General features: G+C 40.8%; 1 protein-coding gene across 2 annotated transcripts in view; it reads right to left on the minus strand.

Moving 5' to 3' along the window:
• doc2d (double C2-like domains, delta) overlaps positions 1–26,021 on the minus strand; it is a 31,779-nt gene that overhangs the window by 2,271 nt on the left and 3,487 nt on the right. For both annotated transcript variants that reach the window (XM_046414251.1, XM_046414242.1), the window contains 9 exons: positions 24,555–24,960; positions 23,948–24,027; positions 23,258–23,332; positions 18,860–18,969; positions 11,531–11,657; positions 11,240–11,296; positions 10,416–10,540; positions 2,311–2,392; positions 1,939–2,035 (listed from right to left, as the gene is read on the minus strand). In XM_046414251.1, the coding sequence (XP_046270207.1) occupies positions 1,939–2,035; positions 2,311–2,392; positions 10,416–10,540; positions 11,240–11,296; positions 11,531–11,657; positions 18,860–18,969; positions 23,258–23,332; positions 23,948–24,027; positions 24,555–24,942 (1,141 nt within the window). In that variant the 5' untranslated portion in view covers positions 24,943–24,960. The remainder of the gene's footprint in view (positions 1–1,938; positions 2,036–2,310; positions 2,393–10,415; positions 10,541–11,239; positions 11,297–11,530; positions 11,658–18,859; positions 18,970–23,257; positions 23,333–23,947; positions 24,028–24,554; positions 24,961–26,021) is intronic.

Genomic DNA, 26,021 nt, shown 5'->3' on the forward strand with positions numbered 1-26,021 from the left:
CAACCAGCAGACACACAAGTGCTTTTGGTGAACTACAGCTCTAAGGATCTAGCAGAACTGTGAACATCCTTCCCCGAGATCTTCTTCCTTCCTCCCAATTTCTCTCATTCTGTCTGAAACTGTACATGCATCAAACAACTTTGGGCGAATCATTGTGCCTCACCCCCCTCTATCAATGGCAGACTTTTGTGCCAACACTTTTACCTTAGACATGTGAATGACCCTCCGCACGTACCAGTTTGTTGAAAGGATGCAAATCTCTTAAGATTTGACCTGTGAAACTTAACTGTCTAAAGACTTGTTTTGACTTGAGACTATGCAAAAGCACAAGAGCATCAAGTTCTGAACCTGGTGAACGATAACTTTGAATTAAAACTTGTCAATCTGACTTTGATTTGTCTCCTAAAAACCTGAAAGTCTTCCTTGCAAAGACATAACACTCACGAGCAACGAAGCATGGTTCAAGCCTTTTGTCTTCTGCTGCCAAGTACGATACTCTCAATACTTTAGCGTGTCTGAACTTATTGTGAACATTTTTATGTAAAGCAGCTTGAGGTCAGACAATGCTTGACATTAAAACCTCGGTGGCCCACTGTGATTAAATGAATACATACTACATACATAATACAAAGCTTAGTCACTGAATTTCATAACATCAATGAAGAAAGTATGTGGATCAGTCATATCACGGCAGACATCTGATCTGCTTATTAAGGTTAGTATTTGCACAGATACCAGTCTTTGGTATTAAACTGACTTACCTCTAATTAACACTTGATTTGAACCAGTCTTGACTGACTTGATCCTTAAATGCATTTTTACGTTAGTTTTGTGTGTCTCTTTAGCCGCATTTTATTTTCCATAAAGTTTTATAGTTTTCCCATAAGGTGACAAATACATCTAAATGTATCACTCATCGGTTTAAATTTGCTTCATGGTGAAAATTTAATTTCTCATCTTCCCTTGTGTACCGATCTTTCCCACGAGGCACCCAGTTGATTTATTGCCCGTGTTTTTTTGTGTACTTTTACCCTCACCCTTATTTTTTTTTTTGTCACTGTTAGGTTTTCTCCTCCATGCATCTCTGAAATCTCTCCTTTTACCATGTGACATCCTCCATATCTCCTGCTAAGCCTATTAGTGCACTTGTTGTTGCTCTCTCTTACAGTAGTGCATTGGGATTGTGTTCGCTCGGCCTCTTTATCAACTCGTTTTCTCCATTCTTCTTTGTCTCACTGTCATTTTTCTCCCAGCTCCAATTAACATAACTGGCAGGCTGCTCCAGCTAAACCTGTAATGATAATGGTCAGGGGAATGGAACGGCTGTTATCTGTGGCTGTATGTTAGACCGATGGCCTTTTCTCCCAGCAGGGCTAATAACTCACTGGGCTTATCTAAACACAGTCTCCCACCCACCCACTGTCTCACACACATGTAAGCACACACACATATTAGACAGAGTAAAATGCTTTGATCTGAAGGCCTTCAAGCTCACAGGGTGGTAATCCATTCTCACTGTGACTCCACCACTTCCCCATCACTCTCTAAGCTCCCATGTGGTTCTTTACCATGATATACACTCAAGGCCATGCCAAAGCTGTTAAGCAGTCTGTTGAAGGAGCGGTGATCTGATGTGCCAAGTCCACGAAGGACCGGGATCCAGAGAGCCCATCTTCCTTTTTGATTTCTAAAGCATCTCCATCATTTCCGTTTCCTATTCCAATGAATGTCAATCGTTGATGGACCTCAGTCTCATAATTATCCCTCATCTCTCTGCATTTTTTTATACTCCTCTCTCTGCCCATGCTCGGCCTGGTTTTTATGTTTTCTGCAATTGCACCACATTCATTCAAACATTCTTGTACAGTCATCTACTTTGCTGTTGCTGCCATTTTTTCTCTACTCCTCCCCTCCACACCTCAGTTTTTCTCAGCCTACCTATGAAGTCATTGCTCATTCCCAAGTCATAGTCCCACACAGAGATCTCCAGGGTTTTCTTTGCCAGCTGGTCCAGGGGTACTTCATATGAAAACTCCTGCGCAGGTGGTGCAACACAAGAGCATATTTATATCAATGATTCATAAACAGGAGAGTTGAAAGGAACTGAATGTGTAATTTAGTGCAGTTTCAGTGCATGCAGACTGATGCTGAGAAGGAAATGCCAGATTTGAGGTAATTTTAAAAAGGCATGCTCGATTTCCATACTCACCCAAAAGTCAGAAACACTACAGAACATTATTTTGAGCTCAGTGAAGCAATCAAAGAAGTTTCAAGGTGTACTGTGGTTAGTTAACAGGAAACATGTTGTACCTCATTGAACTCTGGGTTGAGAGTCTTTTTCTTCACTGAAGTCTTGTATTTGGACTTTTTCCCCATATCTGGCTGCAAAATGCTGAGACAGAGAGAAGAAAGAGAGAAAAGGTTACAGATGACATAAATTCATTGGAGACTCTTTGGGATAATATTTTGTGAAAAACATTTATTCACTTCCTGACCACAAGTTGGATGAGAAGATCAGTGGTCAAAATTCATTAAAAATGAAACTACAACCAGAAGCCTGTTAGCTTAGCATAAAGACTGGAAACATGGGGGGAACCAGTAGGGCCACAGTTGACTTCCATGACCCAAATGATATAGCCAGTGAATACTTTGAATGAATTGAGTAAGTTCTTGTTGAATGAAATGTAAATTATCACTGTACTCACATATGTGATTCTAGTTAATAATTTCCAATGAATCATAACTTGAAGACAAGGGAGGACAGAGGACTGATAGAGAGCTTTATCGCATACCTGAAGCTGAATATCAGCAAAACAAATGAGCCTGTGGTGGACCACTTCTACATATCTGTTAATGGATGCTTCATACACACCATCAATCCAACAGTACATAAGATTGATACAATCAGCACACTTTCAAGGTTGACACACATAATTAGTGTCACCAATGCAGTATCCAACCAAATGTGAAATATGGTCACAATCTCCCCTGCTGTTACTGAGTTATGGTGTTGAATAATGGACAGAAAAGTGTTTCTGAAAAACATTATGATGTCACAGTGAAGCTGACCTTTTGGATAGGAAATGTCATGGCTTCATTATTTTATCCTATCAGACATTTCTGTTAAATATTTTCATCATTAGCAAATGTGTTCTTGGGCTATAGCCAATATCTTGTTTTGTAAGGTCACAGTGACCTTTGACCACCATTTTCTAATTTGATCATCTTGAGTCCAAGTGTACTCTTGTACCAATTTTCAAGTGATTCCCTCAAGGTGTTCCTGAAATATCACATTCTCAAGAATGAGACTGATGGACAAGCCAAAAATGTAATGCCCCCGTGCCGGCAAAAGCTGCTGCTTACTTTTAAATTTGTGCAGGCAGTAACAAATATGTTACTGTCAGATACAGATACACATATAGATATCACCTCACTGCATATTTACACACAGACATGTGAATGGTCTCATCTCATCTCACTTTTAGCAAGAGAGAGAATGAGTGTTCTTCCCAACATCTCAAACTATTTCTTTGGTTCAACTCTAGTTGTAGCCCATATTCCTAACAAAAATGGAGCAATTATTGAGTGGTGCAGAACGAAACGACAAAACCTTTCAAAAGAAAAAAAAGGCCCGGAAAACCATTATTTCAGAGATCAAAGCAATTAATCCTTTTGCTTTTACTTTTAATCTGTTGCCCTGTTGTGACTGCAATCTTTGCTGAATGGCAGGAACAAAGGAACACAGAAAGTCTGCAAAATCCTTTTCAAAGATAATTGTGACCCCAAAGTCTTTTGAACAAAGAGAGTGTGAGAAAGTGAGAGAGACAGTAGACCACAGCAAGATTCTAATCACGCCAATGTTGGAGGACTATACGCTCCAGCGAAGAAGCAACAGAAGGATTGCTAGAGGGCAATGGGAGTCATCATCAGCATAAATTCCAAGTCAAGATGTTCAGGCGATGAGATATCTCACTCCTCCAGCCTCCTCCCTGCCACTGACGAATCCTGGCCTGACAGCTGATGCATGAGATGGGCTTGGGGTTGTCACTGCACAGCCGGACTCGAGTGAAGAGCGAGTGAAGGATGGAGGGGAGGAGGGGAAGTAACTGACAGAAAGCAAGATATTAAAACTTGAGCCACTGTATGTTGTCAGTGCATTTTTTCATGATATGACATAATTGGGATAAAGTTGTAGTTACAAGAGACAATAGTGACTTCAGTCCTCTTACTAGCTGTTTAGAACAAAAAGATGTAAACACACATGGTTTACTGTCAGTCGTAACTTAGTGACATTTTCTTGGTTCTGTTTAGACCAGGACTGACCAAAGGTCCAAATGTAGTCATGTGTTAGATAAACTGACCAAAGGCCAATGTAGCCCATATGTTTGGATTCTTACAGCTTTGTTTGCTTGTGCTTGACCGGCCTAATTCACAAGACAAATCTGAAGGATTCATCATTACATTTATGAACTCTGGTACACTGAGAAATGCAGAAAAGATTTATCGTGAAGTCACATCTACTACACAAATTACTTGCATCTGTGCAGTGGTGGATAGTAAGTAAGTACATTTACTCTCACTTTAAATACTGTACTTTAGAACAGTTTTGAGCTACTTGTAATTTATTTTATTAATTTAGAGTATTAACATTTTATGCTAGTTTTGCTACAGTTTTGAGGCACTCATTGTAAATATTGCTCCACAGCATTTATTTGCTGAATTTTCTTGCGACTTACTTTTCAGATAGTTTAAAAATACAAAATATAATGAACAAATAAATTATGATGTGATTATGATTATAGATTAAGATAAAACTTAATCTTCGAGAGGAAACTCAAAAAGCTAACCAGCAGATATATAAAGTAATAATTCAACTTTACCAGCCTCAACATTGAAATGATGAACACATTAATGCATTTAGATCTTGATGCTCATAATTTAATTTTTTGTACTTTTGTTTTAAAATATATATTATATATTAAAATATTGTCCACAGACATAGTCAGTGCATCTGTTGAGAGCTAGCCTACAGCTAAGGTCTGTACGGTTGGTACACTGGCTATTTGGGGCAAATAAACACAAACAGTCCAACAGTGAAATTCAGGCAAATTATGTCATTTGTTTTCTGTCAGAACTGTTCTTTAAAGATTGTCCTCAGCTAAAGAGTTGTTTCTCCTCTTTGGTGACATCTTAAAGATGAATCAACAATATACTGCGCAACTTCGTAGGCTTTTCTTGTACATACTAGTGATAAAACGCTTGTGTACCTGGTACACTCCAGTGTTGTTCCAGTTCAGGCCATTGAGCTGATGACCTGCTAGCAACAACTTAATTTCACAGGTCACATGCTCTGTTAGATTTTTATTGTATTTCAAAAGGACATTTTCTTCAAAAGCATATCAGCATTTATCCTCCAAAATACCTGTTTTTTTCATAGACTGACTGCCTCCACAAGAAAAGAATCAGGAATGACGAAAGAAAGCAATCAATTGAGAGATGTAGACAAACAAAGCCTTGACCAGCAGCATGTGGGAAAGTGAGGTAAAAGCCTGCAGGGATATTTCAATCTGAGCTGTGCCAAATCACATTTTACATACGACTCCGATGCAGTTCAGAGAGGGGAATTCCAATTTCCAGAATAACAAAACATAATTTGACAGCAACATTCATAATAAAGATAGCATTAAAAAAAAAAGTATTCCATACAGCAGCAACCAGAATATGCTTTAATTACCGTAGAATATTCAATGTGAAGAATAATTCATACCGTGGAAGGCTGGACTACAGAGATAGGAAGGATTATCCCTTCAATTTTTGTTAGATGTTTCCATAAAAAGTAGGTTGTTCACTGCAAAATACAGTAAACTAACCCATATTTATGTCCTGCTCATATTTACAGTTCTACTCATGTGTTACAAACCTCCACTGAGTAATAAGATTAGCAGTGACTGATGATAATGATGTTTAAATACTGATCAGCTAAATTATTTTGTTTTTCTCATGTGGAGAAATACGGCCAACAAAGAACAACTCACGAACGACAAGAATGACATTCAAGAGGTGGACAAAATAACTGGAACACCTAAACAGAACATAGTCAAAACAGCAGTAATACCACAACAGCTTCAAAGAATGTCACAGGACTTTCCTTTTTCTTTTTTTTTAAGTATAGGCTTTTTAAAATCAGCCTTCCAGCAATACCATACTCATGTGTCTGTATATGTACTTTGAAAGAGTTATTAGTCACAGTAATTATTTATTCTTAGTGGCCGTGAAGCAATCCTTTCCTAGTGTGACTAAACTGTTAAAGATGGGGGACAAAGTTTAGAGTCCTTGTTTTGTCTAGAAGTGCTTCGGGTGAAGCTAGTGTGAGGCTGTAGCGGTGGATATATTCCAATATAACATTTCTATATAAGTAACACATCCTTTTTAATTTTTATCCTCTATTCCAAAGTTTCCTTGCTCATTTTCAGATTAAAGCATCTTTAGTTTTGGAAGATACCAACTTGATTTGGTCAACTCAGGCCGATCAGGCTTCATATTAGCTTTGGGTTAGCTTCAGAATGTGCTCTGTGAATGTTGTCGTCCATGTCCATGTTTTCTTTTGCACTTCATTATGGATGCTGACAATGACTACACACAGTAGTTGCTTTATGGTGGAGTTTGCAATGTCTTTGTTGCAGTTTTCTATATCCAGATGAAACCAATCAACAGGACAGGGTTGAAGTATTAAATATACTGCATCACATTTGCTGCGGAACAAATTCCAATTTTCTGTCTCTTGTCTGTCTTTGCCCATTTCGTAATCGTACCTACATGACTCAATCAGTCTAGAATTTCATTCCTAAAGCCATCTACACAGTAGGGTATTTTTTAGATACAAGCAGAAGAACAAAATCATCTCTCTGAATGAGAGGAGGAAACAACAAAATACAGAAGTGACAGACTGAGATGAGGGAGATGAAGCTGATGTTCAAAACAGGAACCAAACTGACACCAAGATGCAGAAACAACAAAAAAAAGTGATAAAAAATGAGTGACAATTGGAAAGAGGAGCTAAATATAATATGCCCTGCTGCAGAGAGGAGTCATGATTTACACTTCACACAGATGTTCAGAGGAAGAAAGAGAGAGAGAGAGCAAAACTGTAAAAGATGGCAATGTGCTTGGTCAGCAGAAAATATCTGACATGTTTTGCATTTTTTTCTGCTTCCACATGTCTTTTCTCTGACAGAATAATTTATTTTTTCAAATATCTTAGTTAATGTGTGAAGAGAAGGGGAGAAAAAATGTGGGTCCTTCTGAAGGATGTAAACGCGATTAGTGTTTAAATGCTAATTTGTCCTTTTAAATGGAAGACAAATTAGTTCTAAGATAATTCTGACCTTGTGTCACTTGAATGGCTTCTAAAGGCCGATTGAGGAACACAGAGAGAAAAAGACCAATTGGAAAAGCCCTCTGGACAAATCCATGGACACACATGCATGCACACACACACACACACATTCACAAAAACATGGATAAAGTGTGACAGGCTTCAAGATCAGCTTTAGTTACAGATTCCTCTAGAGAACTGCTGGTGTTGCAGCTGCAGGGCAACACCACTCTGACAATGAAACAAGTCAGAAAGCTAGCTAAGCAAATTAATTTCTCACTCTTATGGAAACTTAATTACCCAGTATACTCTAGAGAAGCAATTTACTCGTGCCAGCAATATATTCACCCCCAATTTTTGGATAAAGTTAACTTCACAGCATTAATCATGTTGGAAATCACAAAAGGATGTGTGAAAAGAGCAGTGTACCGAATACTCTGCAGACCAACCACTGATATGAAGTAAATCAGCTTCTCTGTGATGTTTACACAGAGTGCCTGGTACACAAAAGAACAAATGGAAACTCTGGCAGTTGGAGAAATGAAAAATCCAAACAGCTTAAGTATTGGAAAAAAGGTGATTTAAAAGAGTGACAGAGAGAGGAGAAAGATGAAGTAGATGCATATGTGATTTTCTGATGGACGCAAAGACGTTGTGCATCAAAATGGACAGATAAAGCACAAGGCGTCACTTTTCCGTCAGAGAAATAAATCAGTACCTTAGAGAGAAAGAAGAAAAGCATCTGTGTGTGTGCGTGAGCAAGTGAAAGAGTTTTCTTTTATGAGCTTCTGCTCTGTTTTTTGTTTCTTTCACCTCTCAAAAGTACAGAAGAACTTCAAAATCCCAGAACTGCGATTCTTATTCAATCCACTGAAAAACCATTTTAAAAATGCTTTTCAATACAATAACTGTAGTCGTCCCTTGAAGTCAGTCCAAACTTCTCTACTACTGAAAAATAAGCGGGTGGATCCCCTGTGCTAACAACTACAAAAGATGCTTCCCAGAACAACACAACATTTCTGATCTGATGCTCTATGGTTAAAGTTTGGTATTAAAATAACTTGGTTTAGAGGATTTAAACACCTAAACACTGCTTTTATATAGCACTTTAACCCATAACAATTTGCCTCCTATTCAATCTTTCACACACCATGCAAGGAATTGGCTAGACATAAAGAATAATGTCTTCATGCATGTTAACCAAGCTCAGGAGATGGTCAAATCTCCTGGTCATCAGGATGTTGGTTCCAAACAGAGGAGAAAAAAAATGCACACAAAAAAAAACCAAAACAGCACATTCGATTATGTGCTGCCAGCAGAATCATGTTCCAGATTTAACCCCACATCAAGCACCCAAAGGATCAGGAGGATATTCATTCTAATCTATCTCATTTTCTGCATCTTTCACCACCCTCAGGCCAAAAACAAACATTTTGCTCATTTTGGTCAAAACCAAGCCAAGCTATTGAATGCTATTGAACCTTAAATAAACGCACTCCAATACTATTTCGGATCACAGTTTAATCAGCTGAGGAAACTAAAAGCAGTTTTAAAACTTCTTTTAGAGACAGTTTCAGCAACTTGGTGCTCCTTCTACCTCGAAGCCTCCCACTACTTATTGGAGGTGGCGTCCGTTACAGGATTGTTTGTCCTGTGTGGGAGCTCTCTCACTCCCTGAACTGTTGGTATTTCAGTGCAGCGGACCAATCAGAGAATGAGATGTGTGGGTTTTATTTGTCACCACTCACGCCTCACAGGCAGGTTGGCTGAGGTGTGCAGTATTGGACAGTTTGTCTTTCCTCGGCTCTGTGTTTCATACTTTGTAAACACCTGAACTGACTGAGAGAAGTGCTCAGTATTACATATTATCAATGGAAAAACAAATAACACTTGATTACTTTCCAGATTAACTGGTTAATTGCTTAGACTATATATTATATTCATTTCAGATTTTTCCCTTGAAATTGCTTGTTTTCTCAACAACTGTCTAAAATCCAAATCTATTAAAGTTGCAATAATATAAAACACAAACACAAAAAAGCAGCAAGTTCTCTAATATTTGACTAAATGATTAATCAGTTATCAAAATCAATTTGAATTATCTTTCCTTTTGATGGAATCACCTCCGTTGTGGGATTGAATCTCTACTGAATGGCAATGACATGATAACTTTTGTAGGCTCTCATTACAGGAAGCTGGCCTGTCACACACCTTCATGATGCATCTTAGTAGTCATGGTTATATTCCTCATCAGCTCACTCAAATGGTTCTCAGTTTCAGCGTGTGAGGCCAGTCAGACTGCATTCAGTTGCCCACGCTTTGGCGCTTCCTGTGTTTGTGGGTGCTGGTGTCAGAGGAGGGCATCTGGCTTCACCCCCTCCATCCTGTCAAGCTGGTTAAAGGGCGATGCATGTGTGAACTAGAAGGTTGCGTGCCATACCTCCAGGTTCTCTAAACCCTCTAACCTTCGCCGTGTCCATGCTATGCATTAGTTCTTAGCACATATGGTGTATTGACAGTGAGTGGACAAGTGACAAAATAAAGAATACTTAAAAAATCAGCACAGAGTCTGATGCTTGAAACTGACTTGAACTTGAAATAACTGTGCGTGATTGTGAAACAGCTCTGGAAGCACCTCAGAAAACAGACAAATTAACTGATGATTGCCCTGATTTATTCCCTGTTAGCACAAAACAATAAATTATGTTGTTTTCCCTGTGCATATTAACTGCAAAAAACAGCACACCATGATAATTATAGTACATCCTACACTCGAATAAGTGTCCATTCTGATTCGTCAAACAAGACACCATGCGGCTAGCTAACATGACTATTCCACAATGGCCACATTTATGGGAAATACACAGAATAAAAATAAACCAGAGCTTTCCTTGAACTCACCCTGACTTTTCACTGTGCATCACTTCCTTCACTGGCAGAAAACATTCCAGCTGAATGAGAATTACTGTTTCAGAATCGTTGCATATGAGCATAAGTTGTAGGATACCAGCTTTGTTCATGAATATCTGACATGACTTACATTTTGACGAAGGGGTCAGAGTAGCCGTTGGAGTCCATGGCAGCCAGATGGGCACAGCGTATGATCCCAACCAGCAGGCAGCCCTTCTCTGTGTTATAGCACAGTGACACCAGGATTCGGCCACGCTGGGGACAGAAAACAACAGTGTCAGACGCCGCACCTGTTTTCAACCTGATGTTTCACTGACTCTTCAGTGAATACACAACAGGGGAATCTTAGCCCGGGGTCAACAAGTTTCTCCAAAAGAAAATACAAGACAGTGCTGGAAAATAGATTGGTTGGGACTTGTTGCAACACTTTCTCTACCAATAGCATATGTATGTTTGTCATGTCTGCATGGGCAACAGGAGTATTCAAGTTAAGACTTGTAATTAAAGGTCTTATCTGAGCCTGGCAAAATGACACCGCTCCCTTCTCCTTTTAATCTCCACGTTGAGCCATAAACTGAGTCTAATCAGAGACCAAAAGCTATTAGCCTCTGTCTCTAAAATCATGAAGAGAAATGAGATAAAGACCACCAGAGGAGGAAAAAAAACACTGGTGTAATTTACAACGTCCTGTGAGTATGTTCCTTTTACTGTGGTCTATTAGAATTCATGCTTCAGACACACATACAGATTAAAAACAAATTCTAAATTATTAATTAAATCAACCAAATGTTCATTTTCTTAGAGATGCTGAAAATATGGGATAGATTATAACTGCTGAAAAGATGAGAGAAGAAGAAAATGTTTTAGATGTTGGAGAGTAACAGGAAATAAGTGAGCCATGATTTGATTGAAAATGGTAAGACTGACTGATGATAAAGCTGATAACAGTTTTACCTCCTCCTCTGCCACAAGCGCCCCCTGCTCCACTGTTTGATTGTTAGTTTCTTTATTCTAAAAGGAGAGAGAGATGGAGATAGATAGACATCGTGGTTATAGAATACAGAGCCTCCAGGTGAATATCTATTCCACTTTATAATGCAGCATTTGAACTGATGCCTGATCGCCCACAGGCAAACATGTACAATGGAAATGGGACACATCTTGATATATGTGTCCACGGTAACCCATTTGATATTTATGTGAACTGTGTGCACAGTCACACATGCACACACATAATAAATGTACCTGTGCAATTCTCTCCAAGCCCATATTGTAGCGTTTGCCCTCGCCCTCTTTCAGTTTCTTCAGAGCCACTCTCACCTCTCCAATGAATTCATTTCGTCCGAGTCTGTCCATGTCACACACGCACAGCCTTCATACGCAGACAACACGCACAGATGCAGAGAGAGAGGAAAAGCGGGTGAGTCAGAGAAAAGTTAGACGTGAACCCTGCTGCTGCTTTGCTCTGCTCATTATCGTGAAGCAAGTGTAGCCAAATATATCCAAAGTGCATCAGAACAATCAATCATCTCGTGCATCTGTGAAGCGAGACGAGCTCTCTGTAGTTTCACATGAGCAGCCTCATGAGTGATGATAAGTCGTGTGACCGCTGAAGGGAAAGAGCGTTTCCAAAGAATTTCAATCAGTATCCTTCTTGGCTGTTACTTCACCTAATATGTAATAATTGAAATATGGAGGACAGAGTTGAAAGGAGGTAATCTTCCTTATTGTCCTGAATTGAAAATGATTAAATCTACATGTTGCATAAAGGTTCAGCAAATTAAAGGGACTGCATTCAATTCATTTGCATACATTGTTTGTTATACAGACAAAACTGAAGTTATTGTGTCAGGCCAGGCTCAAATTTCTAGGACTGGACCTTCGCAACGTTGCAAAAATTAGGCATATTCTGTCTCAAATAAACTAATGTTTATTTGGACAGTCAACATGAAAAGTAAGGGGTTTGCCAAAGTGATGAAAGATCTGGTATTAGCAGCTGTCCATGGTGATCAGCTCCATGTCCACCTTGTGTTATACTTCCTCACTCTATATGCTAACAAATAAGTCCATCATTGGGACAAATGGACAGAATGTTAATGTTTTTAGTAATTTCGAATTTGACATAAACAGTATTCCACAGAGTTTATACAGCTTGTCCTAACTCCAGGCAAAATGTTGGCAGGTAAAACACATTTAGGACATGGACCAGACAGGCTGTTAAATCTATTGCATTTAATGCCGAATTTCCAAGGCAGGAATGATTTTGAGGTTGTGGTGGCTGTTTTGCAAAATTGACTGAATTTCTCTTTGATCTACCAAAAGTCTGTGATTTTTAAGGGTATCTGTGGATAGTTATGGTCCAGTGGTGAAATCAGTCATGGGTCCATTCACACGTGTACTTAGAGCTGTCCACGTGTGGTCATATCACTAAGGATGGATAAACAGACTCTAAAATCCTATCCAGTGAGCACCACAGATATCCCAGATTTGACGGCAGTCAGTTGTCAACATTTGACTAAAACCCAAAAATGTCAACATCATGACGGCTCTAGAGGAAAAGTCAGTGGATCACTGAAGTCAGAAATATGTTATTCAGTCTCACTCATATGACAAGAACATTTGAGAACAAATAAAAAATTTAAATTTAAAAGAGACAAGTGAATCAGTATCTTCTTATGTACAGAAATGAATTGTTCCACAGGGTGCACTTGTTTAAACTGATGGTTATGTTTGATGGAGGGTGAATTTTCTATCAGCTACAATACAGCCTTCACAGCCCATCACCTGCTACAATATTCCCTCTGTGCTCAAATATTCCCAGATGGACTGTCGATGCTTTTGATTTCTTTCTCTCTTCACTCTCTACTCTCAACCTTACTCTCTCTCCATATGCGCACACACACACACACACACACACACACACACACACACACACACAAACACCTTCCCCCTCTTCCTGTTCTCGTCCTGTCCCTCTGACATTTGGATGTTTGACATGCTGGTTCCAGCCTTTTAGTCATAACTGATGAGTATCTCTCACAGAAGCTTTAGAATAACTCTGACTCATGACCGCGGTCGTCAGATGATTTATGTGCCTTTGCTCTGTCATACATGTAGGGTTGCCACGAAATGTGACACCAGTTTCCACCCCCAAACTTTTGGCTTCGTCTGTTCAAATGCTCCATCCGTTTCCTCGCACCCTCTCCCACCACTTTCCGGCTTTGGAATTTGTCTAAAAACCAAACAGATGCTTGTGGAATCTGTTCAACCTGAGGTGCCAACTTTAGTGTTTATTCACTGACAAAATCCAGCTTTTGAGTTACATCAAATTACCAGGCTTCTTCAGCACTCCGGCTTGGTGCATGTAGCTGTGAAAGTATCATTTTAATGGTCTCAAACAAGTAAGAAGAGTGACAGCTCATTGATATTTTAAACTTTATATATACTTAAAGGTCCATTGTACAGGATTAATTGGCATCTAGTGGTGAGGCTACAGACTGAAACCAACTGAAAAGTGCCTGCCTCACCCTCCTTTTCCATTGAGAATCTATACATTAAAAAAAACAAACTTGTAAGGTCCCCTATAGATCCTGTGCTTGGTTTATCTGCTCTGGGCTACTCTAGAAGCATGGCAGATTCCTTAGACCTGTTCCTACTGTAGATACAAAAGGCTTATTCTAAGGTAACAAAAACCCAACAGTTCTTATTTTCAGGTGATTCTAAACTAATGAAAACAGATTTGTGAATACTGTGATCCATTTCTGCCAATAGATCCCCTAAATCCCTCAGAGCTTTCAAAAAAATATGCCAAGATTTTTGATGTTTTTAAATAAATTTTTGTTTTCTCCATTTGGGCATTATTTCATGTTCCCAAATATTTAGTCTACTGTTCCAAAAGTCAGTTTTGAATAATTCAGTATGTTATATGCCACCTAAAATATTCACAATGTTTAAATTATGAAGAAAACTTGCATGGCTACTTAAAATCATATTCTGCTTCCATTTTATGGGGGGAAATCTCAGCAATGCAATGCAATTATTGATGCAAAAAATGTCAATATCTGACAACACTTTAATGACTCAATGAAACCTTCAGCTGTGTACTATATAACTGATTTTTTATTGCGAGATTAAAAGTCTGCCATAATGTTTGGAACTTTGTGAGGCTGTTTAAAGGTACTACGTTTTTGAGCTAAATGCTAATTCCAGCATGCTAACATGCTCACAATTATGATGACAATATGAGAGTTATGAGAGTATTAGCATGCTAACATTTGCTGATTATCACTAAACACATAGTAGATTTGAGACACAGTAAGAACATCAAAGTCATGAAAAATTCATCATCAAGTGACCACGAACATCTGTACAAAGTTTCACTGCAATTAATCCAATAGCTGTTGATAAATTTCAGTCTGGAAATATGGTGATCCAAACTACAGACTGGTACTCATGACCAAAAAAATAATAATAATAAAAAAAAAATCACAACATCTATATCAATATCACCCAAACATCAGCTAATCAAACGTTTGCCCCTCCAACCACATCAGTACCCGACTATTCAGCTCACCTGAGGCATCCCGTAGCCAATCTCAGCTTTGCCCTCCATCCAATACCAAATCCAGTCCTACATTTGTCCCTATCTCCCCACAGCCGAGGACTGTGCAAGTCTATTACGAAGTCTGACACAGGGACGGAGAGATAGAGGGAAGAAATTGAGAGAGAAACTGGCACTGACATCAAGTTGGTAGTCCTTTGACATTCACACACAAAAACACACACGTTGGATCTCTTCATACCCACTTCTCATCACAACACCTCCACATGCTCTATCTCTCCTCTGTTAACTGGCATCTTGATAACCATTGTATAGCGACAAAAGACACAAGGAGTCTTAAAGGTGTTTTTTTGCTTCAAAGTCATAAAAGTACAATTCTCCTCATTTTTATGCATTAAAATGCACCAAAAAGCGTGTCATTTAGATTAGGAGAAGGATAAAGGCACCACATTATCACTGTCACTGCTTTCTAAATCATTTGAAATTTGCCCACGGCAGCGACAGACTGAAGAAACAGATAGAGAAATTTGGACATAATCTCAAAATCATGCCGGCCTCACTGCAATGAAGCAATCTTCAGAGCAGCTCAATCTGCCTTGCATTCAGACATCAAAGGAGACTGATAAATCTACTTGTTCCAAGTGCAGCCTCTCATGTTTCAGGTATTCTCTAGAAATTAATGACAGCTCACAAAATCAGTCTTTAAGCAAACAAGTTCCTTTTAAATGAGACATTTATGACTTTAAGACTGAATAACAGACTACATAAGTCGTCAAGATGGAGATTTTTTTCCTAATGTATTCCAGTTCAGCTGACCTTTCACTCAGGACCAGAGCATCTCAGGCAGCCTTCCTGCACCAAATGAAGGATTAGCCGATATGAGGCCAACGTTACCTCTGGATTGAGGACTAGGATTAGTTATTAGTTTACTCAGCTGGTTCATTCTTAATGACAGAAAGAATGCCCAGTGGCCCTTAGAGATAAAGAGTGTACACTGAGGAATAGGGCTGTTGAATAATATTTAAAAAATGAATGCAGTTCCAACTTTGAGAGATTTCTTTTCCCTCCGAGCTGTTTCATAACCAGCTTCTATTTAGCTTTCCCTCTCTATTTAAGTGTACATTGCTTTGGCATAATGGCTTTATGTAATCATTGTAACGGCAAATGAGTGAATGAATGGCAAAATAAATAAATAAATGCACAAAACTAGTCCTCCCCTTCTACTTCACACACTGCATAACTTCTTTTAAAAAAATCATTTATCCTCCAGCACAAAGAGTTGAGCAGTAAAATGGACTTGACACAAAAGATTTTTTTAATGATTCAGAAGTTTTTGGATGCACCCCAGCTTTTATCACTGTCACTTGCTGAAGTACCATATGGTAAGAAACTGCTGATTTTCATGACATCCAAAAGCATTTTTGATACTGTTTATGGCTGGCAGTTTTCTGTAGTAATCAGTCAGTGTATTTGCATTTGGTGATTACAGCTCTGTAGTAGTTTTTGGATGATGGCAGAGTCCATCACTCATTCACTAGATTGCCTACCAAAGCATGAGGGATTTTCAAATGATGCATGCTTATAATCCAGTGCAGTGATAACAGCTGTTTATTCTCCACGTTTTCTACACCTTATCAGAGTTGTATTAAGTTGGTGCTAAGGCGAACACCACCTGCTGCCGCTGCCTCTTGCGGACAGCGTTACATTGTCAAAAGACGAGGTTAACTCTGATTGCAACTGTTTAACAAAAATGTGACTACAAAACAGCAGTGGTCATTTTACACATTTTTTTCAAAAATGAATATTTTATTAATCTTAAGGAAGGAGGAAGTAGTGGAACACAAGGGAGCAGCCACAGTGTTCTGTCAGGTGAAGGTCTGCAGGTGACGGGCTACCGACCTAAAACTCCTCAACGTTGTAAGCAACTTTACTGTGTCCTGCTGTAGGAAACTCTCGTTATGCGCAGCATGGATTCACAGCCAGGTCAAAATTATTTTTGGCTGTTTTATTTCTTAAAACCAAGTTTGTTTGCTCTTCTTTGGTATTTCTGTCAAAGTAGTTGCTGTAGTATTATACCTAATAATAAAAAAAATAGACATCAATCAGAAGCAAAATCTGAGGGACTAGATAGATAGATAGATACTTTATTGATCTCGAGGGAAATTCAATAAACAACCTTAAAATGTGCTTGCAATACCTGAATCAAAACACTACTTAGAAAGAACCCGCTTGATACACATTCTTCTAGACTATAATGGATTTGCTCTGACTGCAGTATGTTCCAGTTTCACGCTAAACTTTACATTGTCCATGCCTTCAGGCAGGTCTACAGAGAAGCTGAGTCTGGACAGAGTCCTCCCGCTCAGCAGTGCACAGGGCACGGGAATCAAAGTGTGCAGCATCTCCCTCCTCTGCATGCTGCTGGGATCAGCAGAGCAGCATGCAGCAGGGCAAAACCAAGTGAGTAAACATTTCTCCCGGGATCCCTCTCTGTTTCTCCATTCTCTGACTGTTCACCGCTTTCTGTGGAGTAATGAGAATAAAGTCTGTCTATTGGCTGAGGTATCACGTTGGCACCTGAACACATCCAGAGAGAGTTGGAGCAGAATTTCTTCCTCTCTCTGTCTCTCCCTGTCTGTTTTTTTTTTTTCTTTTTTCTCTCCCGGTCAGACATTGCTTCATTCATTCCTGCTCGTTTGATGCCTCACAAATTTCTCACTGTCCTCATTCTTTTGTTTTTTTTTTTGTTTCCCATATGAGTAAACTCCTCCCCATCACTCAACGTTTTTCTCAGCTAAATGAATTTCATTTTTCACCACTTCATGCATTTCACCACACTCTCTGAGCCGATCTCTCTCTCTCTCTCTCACACACACAATTGACCCTTGGATTCTCTCCATCCCTTCTGTCATCTTCCTCTTTCTTGGCCTCCCTTGTTTCCTCTTCCACATTGCTTTATCTGTCACTTGACATTCATCATTCACGCTTTCCCTCTTGCTCTCTTTGTTGATCTTGGCAGTCACCTCTCTCTTTCTCTCTCTCTTCATCTCTTGCTTGACACTGGTCACACTTCTCCTGCTCATTTTGGCTTCCTCGAGCCCCCACGCTGGTTTCTGTCTGTGGGCTATGTCCTTGAACAGAGGTCAGGTGGATTTCCTCCAGTCTGGAGGGTCTCTCCTCAAGCTGTTCTTTGTGTGTATACGTGTGTGTGTTTGGGGGTAAGTAAGAGTAAACGCTATTTCCAAATGTGTGTGTTTGTGAAAGATCAAGGACGTGTGCTGTTTGCATGTGTGTTTGTATGTGTGCGTTTCCTCTGCGTACAGGGGAGGGGCCATGCATGTTTTTTGCTGCCAGTGATTGCCCTTGACATACACACAAGAGGATAAGCACACACCTGACTGCCAACATTTGTGTGCGCAATACAGACAAGATTCATGTGTAAGGGTGCACGCACATCAGAGTGTGTGTGAGTGTGTGTGTGTGTGTGTGTGTGCGCGCATGTATGCATACATCTGAGTGTGTCTGTGCTCATGTTTCCTCAGGATAAACAATGCCATCCAACCCTATTATGAATCCGCTGTGCAAACTGACACTGATTGTGCGCAGGGCACACATTCATAAAGCAAAACACACGTGAAACTCTGTCTCTGAATCAACCTCCACATACAGGATGACACCAGTTTGTCAGAGATTTTGGGCCAAGATGGCTACACTTGACCTCAATCAATCCATATGGAGACCGCTGTGGGTAGGAGAAGGGGCGGAGCCTCACGGCTCAGCCAGCACCTGAGCAGTTACCGCAGCAACAGCATGTGGAACAGTTGGCAGGTATCATCCGGCAGCAATAATGAATTACCTGCAAAAGTCCACTGGGAAGCATAGATGTCTGTTTGCAGTTCACTGGAGGATTGGAAGCATGGATCTTCATCCTCCGCATAATAAACTGGTCATTTGACTGTCTGGGGAATAGTGCTAATTGCTGGCCAGCGTGAAACTCAGACATGTGCACCTACCTGAGTGTTTTGGTGGTCATGTCGGCTGCTGTGATGCCGTGATACACCAGCGTCTCGTTCCACACTGGGTTCAGCGTGTTCTTCAGGGTTTTGGTCCGTAGCTTGTTTGCCTGAAGAGATAAAGAAGCAAGTATGAGAAGAAATTCATGGAAAGGAAAGGATCAAAAGAAGAAAAGAGGAATGAGGAATGTTATAAGGGCGGGGGGGGGGGAGCAAATTTGTCAGATCAGAATAAGAGAAAGAGAATAAAAGATCACGCAAAGTGACACTGAAAGATCAAGAAAGAAGGAGAGAGAGAAAAAGTGTGGGGAAACATCATTTATCTCTGCCCCTCAGGAAATCACAGACATCTGCTGCCTACTTCATAGAGGAGAGTGAGAGGACGCAAGGTTTCCCTCTTCACCTGTCCGTCTGTCTCCTCCCCAACATGATAAGACAGTGCAATAGCACCAGCAAGACCTCCAAAACAAGCACTGTGTCTCAAACACAACACAAAACAGCAGCCAATTAAACTGCACAACACATTCAGCATGAAAAATTAAGGCTTTCCAGGAAAGGAAATGCCTGTGAGCCCTTAATAGCTTCATCATCCATAAATAAAGTTTGCAGCCACTTGGTAACTCATTTCCCAGAGCTGGCTTCAGGATGTTATCATCTTGTTTAAGTTTTTACATTATATTATAGTATATTATTATTTTATATTATTGTTTTATTATTATGAATATTTGTAAATATTTTAATATTTATACAATTTCACAACAGTTAGGTTGCATCCCAATAAATGACATTTTTCCTGACATTTGTGCAGAGAACTCTTGCAAAGCCAGCCCTTTAGCCCTTTTAAATGACAAAGTTCACACATTCTTGTCATAAAATGTGGGTTAATAAGACCTTGTGGAGCTAAAGAAAGAATTAATTGGCTGTTCTGAGCTGTAGTGGTGACCACTTACATACTGTGGGTAGAATTTATTTGACTGTCATAGCTACTGGTTACACTGCAGATTTAGATTTGAAATACATCTGGTGATGTTATAAAATACAGTGGAGTCCAGTAATATTATGCATTTTTTCTCATTATAAACAAATCTTATTAAAACACAAAATGGTTGATTGATTAAATAAAGGTTTGAACTAAAAGTCATGATCATCATAAAACTAGGCCCATAAAATTAGAAAAATCAAGTTTGCTCAAAGTTGAAAACAGGCAAAAGTAAAAACCAGGCAGGCAAGGGAGATGAGGCAAACTGCAGTCGGATCCGGAAAGTGCACAGGTGTTGGGCAGGGGTCATAACTCGGACACGCAGAGAAAATAGCTGTAAGGCTAAGACAAAAGTACAAGACAATCCGACAGGGAATGAATGAATGTCGCCTAGTATATATGTTACTGGGCTGATGGGTATGTGGAAACAGGTGTATAGGTAGGTGGGTCACATGATGGGGAATGGCGAAAACACGGGGTGGCAGATAGGGGCGTAACAATCTATCAGTGTGGATGTGTCAGTTCAATCAGAAAAGGTCTCATGCAATTGATATAAAGTGCAAAGTCGATGATGAACCGGCAGCAGTTGAAGGAATCAGGCGGGAGCCTGGTGGGAGTTCTTCAGCTGAGAGCAGACCAGGCAGTCTGCGATAAACTCAGTTACATCGAGCACCTACAGAAATGTTGGTGTAGGAGAGCCAGTGTGCTTCCAATGTCAGGATCACATGCCAGATGCGGGGAGTGGAGGACTCTGAGTGTAGCTGGGGCAAGGCCACCACATGCGTGGGCCTCTTAATCAACCACTGAAAATAGTATCCAGAAAATCTACTAGTTACTCTTGTTTAAACTAACATTTGATTTAAAAGTAAACGGCTCGCTTTTAGAGCGTTATTTAAGCTTTCAGGAAAGTATATTTTTGTGACTTCCCACTGAAGGAACAATGTAACTTGGGGCCGAGTGCCACAGATTGCCATAGAGAAGTCCAAAAACACTGACAGAGGCACTCAAACACATTGTTGTCTAACAGTTACATTGAAATGCTGCACACATTGTAATGCAACAGTTACCAGATATAGAGGTATATAACAATGACATGAACACTGACATGTATTTTTGATAGAATTAAATTTGAAGGCAGGTTCTTTACTTATAATGTGAATAATCTTCCATCAGTGGTGGCTATGCTTAAGTATAAACATTGAACTCCGGATGTCCAGCTGGTAAAGTGCAATGGCTGTTCTCTCCAAATCCTCCTGCTTGTCTGTCTTTTCCTTTCTGCCAGACTCTGCCTCTTGCTAACGCCTCAGGGCCAGATGCTGAACCCTCCCTTCCATCTTATTTCTCTTGGTCTGTTTTTGTCCCCACATCCCATTGTTATGCCTGTGCCACCTCCCATCTTCCTCCCTTTCCTCCCATCACTGCTTCCTTTTTAATCTTTATTTTCTGCTGGAAACTTTTAGCTTATCTATAAGAGTCAGCCCTCCAGAGTGGCTCCATGAAGGGAATAAGTGTTTTCAATTCATGTCCTTTGTTTGATTAGTCAGTGTGCAGGAGGAGCCGTGCACAGGCAGCATCACGACTCGCAGCGGCGTTTCACAGCTGTACGTGTGCTGGCACAACTCAACAGCAGAAGCGTTTCACAAATCAGCATTGCCCATCATTGACCGAACCGGGTTAGGTTTTCTGAGCACATATTATATACCACATGCTACATCTACAAACATTTAAGATACCAGTTCCTCTCCCTGCCTCCATTTTCCCTCTACACTGGTACTTTTGCATCTGTTTCTAAATGTTTCATCTCAAGCCCTCCATCTGTCCATCACATTCTCTCCTTTCTCTCCATCTGTCTGCACGGATCTTTCTGCATATTTCACAATCCCTCTCTTTCAATTTCCGTTCTCCCAGAGCTGTGGATGAGGAGTCTGACTGTGAGTGAATTTTCCATGCACCTCGATTAGGAATGGACAGATGAAAATACCAACAGAGGCACCAGCAACTGCTGTGTCCATGCATGATTGCATGTAAGAATGAGAGGGAGTGAAAGAGAAGAAAGGATGGCTGAAGGGAGCATCTCTGTGTGACTGTGACTAAAGACTTAGCATGTGTGCATATACACAAGGTCATGCGCTGCATGCGCTACATTGTGTCTTTGACCTCACAAAACAGCATGCTTGACTGTATATTGGTTGCTATAAGAGCCTGTGCCTGAGGACTGAGAAAGAGGGAAGATGAGTGGGACCTGATTGTGTGTCTCTGTTCTCAATATTTTAAAAACTCTTTGCAGAAACTGAAACCATTTGTGTTCTGGATTATTCATTGCAATGCTTGAGTGTGGCCAAGAATAGGTGTGTGAGTGTGTGTCCATCATCCTCACTTCTACACGTGTGCATTCCCACTTCTCGAGTTGCGTGGCCTCCGTCTGGTGGGCATTTAACAAACGGCAGTTCATGGGTACTTACCTACTCATTGACGCTTTTTCTGCGCCCCCTTCTCCCCCCATCAACATTCGCCTGTTGACGTGAGCCGTGTAACAATCCTCCCTGTTTCCATGACAACCACCTGCTGTTGTCCTCCCCTCGTCTGTCTCCCCCTCCTTCTCTTTCTCCACTCTCCCCCCCTTTCCTCCCTCTCAGTTGTCTCCCTTCTCTCCACACACTGTTGGTATTTCAAGGTCAAAGAGGGTCACAGCCAGATAGTGAGATAGAGACAGAGATAGGGGTTGAAAGTGGGAAAAGGAGGGTGATAACAATGGAAGAGAACGGAGACAGAGAAAGGCTGGAGGACAAAAATTCCCCAGACGTTGTTATTGTTAGCACCTTAGACCTCAGACAGTTGCCTCATTCAACCTATCCTGGCTCAACGTCCTCCCCGAGCTTATCATAACCTCATTTCATGTCAACCTTGAGCCAAAATGGCCGACAACAGGTTGCATTCTGCTAGAGCTGGGGGGTTGCTGTTGTGGCAAGCCTTATCTTCCCTGCTGCTTGAGCTGAAAACAAGACAAGAGCTGTGCAGCAGACCAGAACGTGTTTGTGCTTGATAAAGCAGAGCACTGGGCGAGCCACATTAACTGGTAACCATCCGAAATGTGCCCCGCTCAGCGGCTTAAAACGACACACTAAATTAGCTCGCACGTTTCTTGCACAAACATTTTGACCTTTTCATGGCATGTGATTAACAAGAAATGGCAAGGGTAACTAAAATTTAAAAAAAACAAATAGTAGGTTTTTTTGATTGTTTTCATTTGAATAAGGTAAGAAATGTTCCCAATTTTCAGTGTTTTCAATAAATATTCTTCTTTTGCCAGCAGGTTTTATGTGATGTGGGACTTTCCTGAGGGAGTGTCAGTGTCTAGGACTGCCCAGTATGTTAGCATGTTACGTTAATTGCCACTGAGGTAAGGTTGGAGCAGTGACCTTGCTAGCCCCGGGGAGAAGATGAAGCTTGACGTATGGATCAGCCAGCCCATTGGAATCCATGGCTTTCAGTCCCTGTGGACACAAGTAGACACACACACACACACACACACACACACACACACACACACACAGAGTGTGGTATCAAATGTGACGTCATCATGCCCTCAAACACTTCACACAACTGACGGGGCCAGAAAAAGACAGTGAATTTGACAGACCTCTTCTACTGTATTCACATCTCAATAGCGCCTCTGGGTGTTTCTTTCCATGCCACTATTTTCCACCCTCCTAGACCCTCCTTTATGTTGTCCTCAAGGGAACCGTTCCACAAGATTTACATAATTAACATCACGTGACAGTGCACAATATGCAATACAAAGCTTGTGTCCTTGTACGATGGCCAAACCGAATGTGTCCGGCACAGAAAATGAGATATACATATAAACATAATCCAACACTTGGGAGTGCCATGAGATGATTTTGTCTTGAATCGGCAGGGCTGAGTGTGTGCAGCGAACACGTTACTTTAAAAAGGTTGGAAGAAAGCAGGCTGCCATCTCACGCAAACGTAAAAGCATTAAAGGAGAATTGTTTTCATTTGGTCTTCAAGGAGGATTATGCAACTGCGCAGACAGATAGACAGACAGAAATCTGTTTGAATGAAGAAGATGTTGAAATTATGTGTACCTTTGCCTTGTGAATAGTACAATGAAGACAGTTGTTCTCCTGATCAAAGAGCAGGCTGAACTCCAGCGTTCCCAGGTAGGCTGAAAACAACACACACCGTGGCAATTACTGCGAGCAAAGGGACAAACACACTCAGTCCAACACACACAGACAGACACACACACACACACACTGAAAGGTTCTGAGTCATATTTGTAGCAGATGGCCTCTTAAAAACATGACACTGCCTAATATGAATTGATCTGTCTTGTTTGATTACTGTTTAGGAATGAGCAGAAACTTGCAAGTCGAGTCCCGCCATTGCGACGCTGTCTAATAAATCATCGGAGGCGCTGTGTCACATAAAGTGGGAGTGACAAATGCTTTCAGAAAAATGCTTGACTCCAGATTTACTCTGCAAGCATTTTGTTGTGCTTTGGAAGAAAATGCAGAAACTCATTTGGAGTAAAATAAATAAATAAATAAAGCGACTCAGCTCTCCAAAGTTTTAGAGTGGGAACTGTTGTTTTCCTGCATTATTGCCCTGTAATCAGACGTACCCACGCAAACAAAAACACAAAATACTGAACCTAACTACAAAACTTTGTTCTCCCTCTTCAGAACTCACTGTCATCATCATCAGAGTCGAGCGGCTCCTCCCTGTCACCGTCGTTGCTCTCCCTCCTCTCCCCATCCTTGTATCCTCCACCCGTTTCCCCGTTGAAGGTCTCCTCTTTCAAGATCTTCTTCTCCCTCGGTGGCGGAGGCGTGCAGGGATAGTCGTGAAAACGTGGGAAGAAGTCTGAGATCTGTGGGATGGGGAGGATGGGCCCTGGACACACGTTGATGGCAAAGTGCTCCTGCATAGAGATCTTGACTGGTGAGGGAGGGGGCAGCGCAGTGGAGTGGGGTGTTGCCGCCGGGGAAGAGGCGGACGAGGAAGGGGTGGAGGTGGAGGAAGGGGGGATGGCCAGGTGGGAAGCAGAGGGGGGCGGTGGGGGTTTGGAGACGTTCATGTGGACTGTCAAACGGGACTGTGGGATGACAATGAGTGGACGAGAGAGAAAGAGCTGAATGAGGAAGGACAAAGAGAATAACAGCTGGGATCATAGCAGAGGGGAGGAACAAGAGGCTCAGCACTAGAAGAGAAAAACAAAACAATACAGTCATATTCTCTCTCTCTCTCTCCTCCGAGTTTCCGACTTTTCCCTGAATTTGCAGAGCAGCACGGGTCACTTCTGTTCAAGGCAAGTCATCATAGGCAATATGTTGAAATTCACAGTACATCTAAAACATCCTGGAGGAATCTGAAATATGCGTCTGTTTTCATCAGTTCATGCAAACCTCACTTCTCAAAAGCCAAAATAGAACTCGCCAGAACCTTTTGGCACTTCAAGTGTGACTCACACATTGTGTCAGCACGCCAAGTCTGTGCTCTGAATTAATATTCAAGTTTAGTGCTGTAAAGTATGAACAAGTGATGTCACTTGTGTATCTGCACTTCACTCTAATCCTTCCCTTATCTCTTTCTTTCACTCCTCTCTCTCTCATCTGCACATCCCCTGAGCAATATTTACATAATACCATTTGAAGCCTTTCTCAGTCGTTAACATATTTGTCACTAAATGAAGCATAATAACTGTTACCAAACTCCAGCATCGTTGAGCCAAATGCTATCATTTCCTATTTTCCTCACAGTGATTAAGAGAGACTCAAGACATGTTTTTCTTATGCACTCCACACAGTGCCACTGCGCCGCTATTATTTCAAGAACGAGTTTGATTTCTGTGATCACAGCGACAAACTTCAAACCGGCATGCCGCAAAGTTTCCTGTGTTTACTGCTGTCGTACCCGGATTAAAAACTTTAATATGTTAAATGCAAAAAGAACTAGATAACAAGCTCATACAGCATACAGCCAGCAGAAACAAAGCACCTTCACTATGTGACACTGTAAATGCTGCTACATACTCAGGTCATCTGAGGATGAATGTCACTTGCATCACCCCTATATTGTATACGCCCATCATGTCGCTTCTGTTTAGCGTCAGCTTGGAACCTCTGTCCCTTAATGTCTGTGTGTTTTTTCCGTATT

This window comes from Scatophagus argus, chromosome 2, assembly GCF_020382885.2.
Source record: "Scatophagus argus isolate fScaArg1 chromosome 2, fScaArg1.pri, whole genome shotgun sequence".
NCBI classification, from domain to species: Eukaryota; Metazoa; Chordata; class Actinopteri; family Scatophagidae; genus Scatophagus; species Scatophagus argus.